The 7,500-nt window shown below is 42.1% G+C and overlaps 1 protein-coding gene across 1 annotated transcript in view; it reads right to left on the bottom strand.

Annotated features, from left to right (window-relative positions):
- LOC123517012 (glutamate receptor ionotropic, delta-2-like) overlaps window positions 1–7,500 on the bottom strand; it is a 79,369-nt gene that overhangs the window by 14,018 nt on the left and 57,851 nt on the right. Inside the window, exons 4-6 of the mRNA XM_045276829.1 lie at window positions 3,748–3,875; window positions 2,310–2,504; window positions 942–1,100 (exon numbers count right to left, since the gene is read on the bottom strand). Of these exons, the coding sequence (XP_045132764.1) occupies window positions 942–1,100; window positions 2,310–2,504; window positions 3,748–3,875 (482 nt within the window). The remainder of the gene's footprint in view (window positions 1–941; window positions 1,101–2,309; window positions 2,505–3,747; window positions 3,876–7,500) is intronic.

Genomic DNA, 7,500 nt, shown 5'->3' with positions numbered 1-7,500 from the left:
ATAGGACGAAACAGTTTTTTTTTTTATGTTTGTCTGTTAAAAAGAGGACAGTAAGAACGAAAACGATTATGAAATACGTAGAGTTATTTAACCTAATGAAATAAAAATGGTCGCTTAGGTTAGTGTTAAAAAAAAAAAACGGTAACAACGCAAATAATACCATAGTAAGAGTTGAATAGTTCCGCTTACCATTCAATTATGATATACTTACTTATGTTTGTATATATAGCAGTTATTTCTCCCCCATACGCCTTTGCTATCTTCATATCCTCCTACTACCTTTGACATCACGAAAATCTACTTTGTCTTTGTATATTCTGCTCTCACATTTTTCCTTTTACCTCTTTCCTCTGTTTACACTCTCTCTCTCTCTACTAGTGGATTCATATTATAACCCTACTATATATTTCCTACAAATCCTCCATTTTTCTCAATCTTTATCCTTCCCGCTGCCACTGGAGGGATGGAAATTGACTTCTTATTCCGGAACTCTCCTTGTTTCTTATTGCCTTTATTCTTATTGTTATTATTCCCTTTAGTTTATCATTCTCCGTGTTTCCTATTCTCTTTATCTTCCTCAGTTTTCGTTCAGTTTTCACACTCGTCCACTCACCCCTCCGTGTCCCTCCATACACCCCTTATCCCTCCCACTCACCCATTTGCACCCCACCACATACCTCACACCCAATCACACACCCCCTCATCCCACCACACACTCCTCATTCCACCAAACACTCCACATTCCAATCACACAACCCCTCATTCCAATCACACATACCCCTCACTACGCCCACACAACCATCACCCCCTCTACTTACACCCTTCCGCACCCCACCACACACCCATCACCCACAACACTCTCCTTCACCCCACCCACACATGCACTACACCCATCACACACTCCACACCTTCCTCCACCCTTCCATATCCCGCCCACATACCTCTTTGTTGAACGGCTTGAGCAGGGCGTCAGGCTTCGGGGTGTACTCAGGGCGCTTCACCAGCATGCCGAAGGAAGTGGTGCCCAAAAGGTGAGAGAATTCCACCACCTCCTTACGCACCTCCGTCACCGTTACCGGCATCAGTGTGAACTCCGCCTCCTGCAGCGTCAAGGAAGGGAGGTCTAGGTGTGGTCAGTCTAGATTAAATACTGTACCTGGCATGGTTCCTTGTCTTGTTGCATTTCAGGAGCCTAGATACTACTGGGATTTTTCTTTCAGTTTTTTAAGTTTCTCCATAGTGTGTGTGTGTGTGTGTGTGTTATTCTTATGATGTAATTGTTCGGTTATATATCGCTCTCTCTCTCTCTCTCTCTCTCTCTCTCTCTCTCTCTCTCTCTCTCTCTCTCTCTCTCTCTCTCTTCCATATAATTTTTGAGTTGCTAATGAAACTTAATCTAAAATGCATTAATTAGAAAGATATCATAAACCCACCGACAGAAAATGAACACTTTCAAAGCCTTAAATACTTTCTCAACAGACATCCTTTCAGCCAAAAAAAAAAAATAATAATAATAATAATAAATAAATAAATAAATAAATTAATTAAAAAAGAAAGAAAGAAAAATAAATAAATAAGAAAAGAAAGATAGAAAATTAAATAAAAACCATCTGTTCTGTCATTTTTTATAGAATTTAACTAAAGCATTTGATACAGCAAGTTATGAAATATTCCTCGAGAAAATGCATCACTACTGCATCCAAAGTTCTGTTCATTCTTGGTTTTTAAGACTACCCAACCATCAGACATCAACACGCTGGCACGTCCCTCGAGGAGAGAAATCATCAGCCAGTACAGTCACACTTGGAGCTTTGTTGATAAAAAAAAGACTTGATAACAGAGGATACGACATTTAATCAGGCCAAATGTAGATTAATGATTCACTGATACTTACCATGCACCACACACACACACACACACACACACACACACACACACACACACACACACACACATGTACTTCGCTTGCTACTGACAAAAACCGATACTTCATGACCCACAACAACCTCAGGACAAACACAAAAGGAATAAACAATGAGCAAAAACACTTGAAGAAGCAAACTTGACACACACACACACACACACACACACACACACACACACACACAGAGAGAGAGAGAGAGAGAGAGAGAGAGAGAGAGAGAGAGAGAGAGAGAGAGAGAGAGAGAGAGAGAGAGAGAGAGAGAGAGAGAGAGAGAGAGAGAGAGAGAGAGAGAGAGAGAGAGAGAGAGAGAGAGAGAGAGAGAGAGAGAAACGACATTACTTTTACTACTCCCACCACCACCACCATCACCACCACCACTACCCACCTGGTTCGCAATGAGCTGCAGGGCGCCCTTCCACCCATTCTTGCCCTTCACGCCCACCAGGTCGTCATGTGCCGCTACAGGTTCCGGCGTGAAGTTGAAGTAGCTAGCGAGGGCGTTCATAACATCCCAGCTCATGCCACGCCCCTTCACGCCGTCTCGCCCCCCGGTCTCCGTGATCTCCAGAAAGGGCGGGTACTGCGGGCGAGGCGACGGGAGAGTGGTGATGGACAAAGGCGGTAGAAGACAGATGGATAAAGAAGTGACGACGAGGATGGTGAAGGCAACAGTGGGTAGAAGATACGAGGACAAGGACGAGGAGAAATCAAGAGGTAGATGGACGAATGTGTAAGGACGAGGACGGAGAGAAACAGGCGGCGGGTGGCGGTGCGGTGGCGGCGGTGACAGCAACGGAGGCGGCAATAAGAGCAGGAGGAAGACGAGGACGAAGAGCGAGGACAGGGTCGGTGTTAGCCATGTGTGAGTATGAGGAGAGATTATAACATGTAGGAAATTCACTTTGAGCGCCATTCACTCACTACTTTGTGCTAATAACTGAAAGGAATCGAGACCAAAAGTAATGTGGTGCTGAGTCTAAGGGATACATTTCTTTAATACTTCATGGACGGTGCTGTGTCGCCTCTGATGTGCCGAGGAATAACAACACCCACATATTTTTTTTTTCGAGTGTGGTGCATAACACGCCAACAAAATTTAGTCAGCAGTACATGGGTAGCAAATAGTCTTGACATCGACAGCTTCATGTTGGTGATGAATCAATGGTGAACTTTAAAAGAAGATAAGACAAATAAATCTATGGATGGGTATAAGTTGAATTAGGTAGGTATGTTCATAGAGGGAGTGCCACATGTAGGCTTGATGGCCTCTTGCAGCTTTCTTCATTTTTTTTATGTTCTTATGTTTTTCATATTTTGCAGCAATGTTCAGGAGAGATAAAGTGTATGTACAATTATTTCTAAATCAGTATACATGAATGAACAGTTCCAAAGTGATGAAAGACAGCATGGAAGATCTCACAGCACTGCAGGACGAGAGAACAATGAACAAACTCACAGAACATCGTAAAAAGGAAAGAGTGTCACAGAGAAAGTGCAGAGCCTCCAGTGACACTATGAACACCTGAGTGCCACACTGACCTGCAGAGTGCCAGGAGGAGGAACTAGTGTGGAAAAGGTGAAGGCGGAGGACAAGGAGGAGAAATACAAAGGAACACAAAGGAAAAACAAATCGCACCGGCCATACTGATGACTACACTATCAATACAGATTTTATGAGTTAGAGACAGAAAAACCACCAACCACTATAGAGAAACAGTCATAAAGAGTGATAAGAAACGTTAAAGGAACACATATAACTTTATCTGACACCATTTACTAAAAAAGAAAAAGAAAAAGAAGAGGAGGAGGACGTCTGGACTCACGTTGGCGAGGGCTATTCTGATAGGTCTTCCCTCCAGGTTCTGCAAGACGATCTTCTCCTCTCCTTCCAGACCCTCAGCCTCTAACAGAGTCACAAGATCTTGGTTTCGTCGACTCGGCTCCGACAGTACTGCACAGGAGGAAGAGGAGGAGGAGGAGAAAGATTACAAAGGCTTACATAAGAAAACGAGCAGCACCAGTAGGCTCCCAAATCCTTATGCAAGTGACCTGGAAGAAGGAGGAGGAAGGGAGGAGGAGGAGGATAAGGAGGAGGAGGAGGAGGAGGAGGAGGAGGAGGAGGAAGATTAGTTATGCCGCCGATGATGGATAGAGCGTCAGCCAGTCGTCATAACAAAGGAAATTACTCGTTAGAAATTGCTTATGTCTTACTGGAACGAAAAAAAAGAGAAAAATGAAAAAAAGAGAAAAAGAGAGAGAGAGAGAGAGAGAGAGAGAGAGAGAGAGAAAGGATACGACAATAGTGAAGGCGCGATGGATGGATGTGGAAGCGATGAAAGGCGGTAATGACACACCTAGAAGGAGGGGCGGCCGGGATGCACTTGCAATATTCACCAATGCCCATCCAGCGACAGACACGAGCACTGTCACGCCACTGCCTCTCGTGTCACGCCGCCATAACAGTTACCGCTACCATATGAAGGAGAGAGAGAGAGAGAGAGAGAGAGAGAGAGAGAGAGAGAGAGAGAGAGAGAGAGAGAATGTACAGACATATCACATGCCACATAAATCTAGGGAGTACGGGTACCAGGTTTTGTCACAGGACCAGAAATGGGAGGAAGATATTTTAATAACTCCTGACTTTCTTTTCTCTCTCCCCTTCTTTTTTCTAATGATGCCGTGTGTTACTGGAATCAGGAAGCGAGGCGTGACAGGCGATCGGGAGGATGATAAGATAGAATAGTGAATGCGATTTGATAATGTATGCGGCGATAAACAAGAACGATGCAGCCAAGGTTAAGTTTTAGTAGACAGAGATTGGACAGGAGGTAATGGATGCGAGCTTGATGAGTTTGCACGCATTTCAAAACAGGCAGAAAGAAAGTGGTTGTCAAATAGAGTGCTAGGTGACTGGAATAGGCTCAGTAATCAGTTGTTAGTGCTGAGTCAATAAGGAGGTTTCATTTAAAAGGAGGTTTAGATAGATTTGTGGAGAGATAGAGAGGTGGATAAAGGCAAAGTGTATTGTAAAACCACCACATACACGCTAACTGGCTCCTGCAAAACAGTTTACATTATTTTCTTGAGTTATTATGGAGGGAATTACAAAAATATAACAAGAAATTTACAATATGGAGGAAAAATCATTGAAGGGTGCTAATGAAATACAGAAATAATGAAGTTGTTTACATGATTTGGAGATAAAAGCTGATCACAAGATAAGGTTTCCTAAAATGTTAACGTGATTGTAGACAAGAAAATAAAAGTATGAATGTAGAAGATGTCTTATAATTAAGGTGTCAGCCATTAAAAGATACGACACACACACACTCTCTCTCTCTCTCTCTCTCTCTCTCTCTCTCTCTCTCTAGTTAGGTGATGGTTTGCATGATTTGCTGCCCATTTTCATATGAAAATTACTGACTGACAGCGGCATTACGTGTGTGTGTGTGTGTGTGTGTGTGTGTGTGTGTGTGTGTGTGTGTGTGTGTGTGTGTGTGTGTGTGTGTGTGTGTGTGTGTGTGTGTGTGTGTGTGTGTGTGTGTGTGTGTGTGTGTGATTTGCAATACTGCGACGTAAATTCACGTGAGTGTGTGTGCTTGGTTCTGGGAAAAGCGGAGCAAACTGATTCCTCTGTTTCTACTTCTTTCACCATCACTACCACCACCACTACCACTACCACCACCACTACCACCACCACTACAACTATCACCACCACTACCACCACCACTACCACCATCACCACCATCACCACCACTACCACCACCACTATCACCACCACCACTACTACCATCACCACCACCACTACCACTACCACCACCACCATCACCACCATCAACATTTCACCACTCCAAGACAACCAACAGGCACTACAACCACCACCACCACCACCACCACTACTACCACAACTACCACCATCACGACATCGTTACGTACAACAACCATCATCGTATCACCATTATGTCACCACCCCCAGCACTGTCACCACCACCACCACAACAAAGCCTTTTACCGTAACACCACCACCACGACAACACACCTCCTCACCACAAGATATGCAGAGCTCATCACCATCATCTAACCCTTCCTGCACACATTCCTACTTGTCACAATCACTTCAACTCATAAAACTCGAGAAATTGTAGCGCCATCATTTTTGTAACATTTGCGAGTTGGGTATTGCATCATAACAAGTCACAAACACAACACATTATGCAGTTATTTGTTATATCTTTTTTTTTTTTTCAGGCACACATCACTCGACTACATAGCTTCACTGACATTGCTACTCATCTTCTCATCATCTGTTCATACGGTACTAATGCTGTCCTCGCATTTTTTACACTATCTGATTAGGTATTGCAATTCTTTTCTGCACTTTTATTTTTTTCTCTCCTTTTCTCTTTCTTTTTTTTATGTCATAATCTGAAAAAGTAATAGAGTTTTTATTACCTGTAGTTTTTGTTCATTTGTTTGATTTATCTCTGTTTGAGGAGTGAAAGTTGATGGCCAAGGAGACAATAATGGTGAAAAGGGGTTAGTTACTCGGTCACTCTTCCTAAAAAGTCATAAAAAAGAAAACATTTGCAAAGAGAGGCTAGTTTCTTTCTAAAGGCACTCCTCTCGTGAGACGGGCCAGGTAACTTGAAAGTCATCGGCATGCGAGACTTAATCATAATCACCTGCATTCTATCCTGAGATGACGCTATAAAGCCACACACCCAGCCTTGCATCACACACAGAGAGAAAAGTATAAACAGATGAATGAATAGATGAATAAATAAATGAATAAATAAAGTAATATGATAAAAATAATGATAATATGATATTGATGCTATTACTATTACTACTACTATTACTGCCTTTACTACTACTACTACTACTACTACTACTACTACTACTACTACTACTACTACTACTGCTACTACTACTACTACTAATGCTATCACTACTACTATTACTACTACTACTACTATTACTATTACTACTACTGCCACAACTACTACTACTACTACTACTACTACTACTACTACTACTACTACTACTACTACTACTATTACTACTGTTATCACTACTTGTGCTACTACTACTGTTATCACTACTACTAGTGCTATGACTACTACTACTACTACTACTACTACTACTACTATTACTACTAGAACCACAACTACTACTACTACTACTACTACTGTTGCTGCTATCACTACTACTATTACTGCTACTGCTACTACTACAACTCCTCCTCCTCCTCCTCCTCCTCCTACTACTACTACTACTACTACTACTACTACTACTACAACAACAACAACAACAACAACTACTACTACTGCTACTGCTACTACTATTACTACTACTACTACTACTAATAATAATAACACTAATAACAATAACAATCAAAAGAATCGGCCTTTCCATCGAATTTTTCCCCTTTTTTTTGAAGCAGCATTATGAGGCAGCCTTTCTCACCCATTACTGTGTCCTTGATCAGTCTCCACTATATAAAAAAAAGAATAAATAGAAAGATAAATCAGCAAAGCAACACACATACTGCACATACCCACACACACACACACACA

The sequence above is a fragment of the Portunus trituberculatus genome, chromosome 41 (genome assembly GCF_017591435.1).
Source record: "Portunus trituberculatus isolate SZX2019 chromosome 41, ASM1759143v1, whole genome shotgun sequence".
Classification (NCBI taxonomy): domain Eukaryota; kingdom Metazoa; phylum Arthropoda; class Malacostraca; order Decapoda; family Portunidae; genus Portunus; species Portunus trituberculatus.
This window is presented reverse-complemented; position numbering and strand designations above follow the sequence as displayed.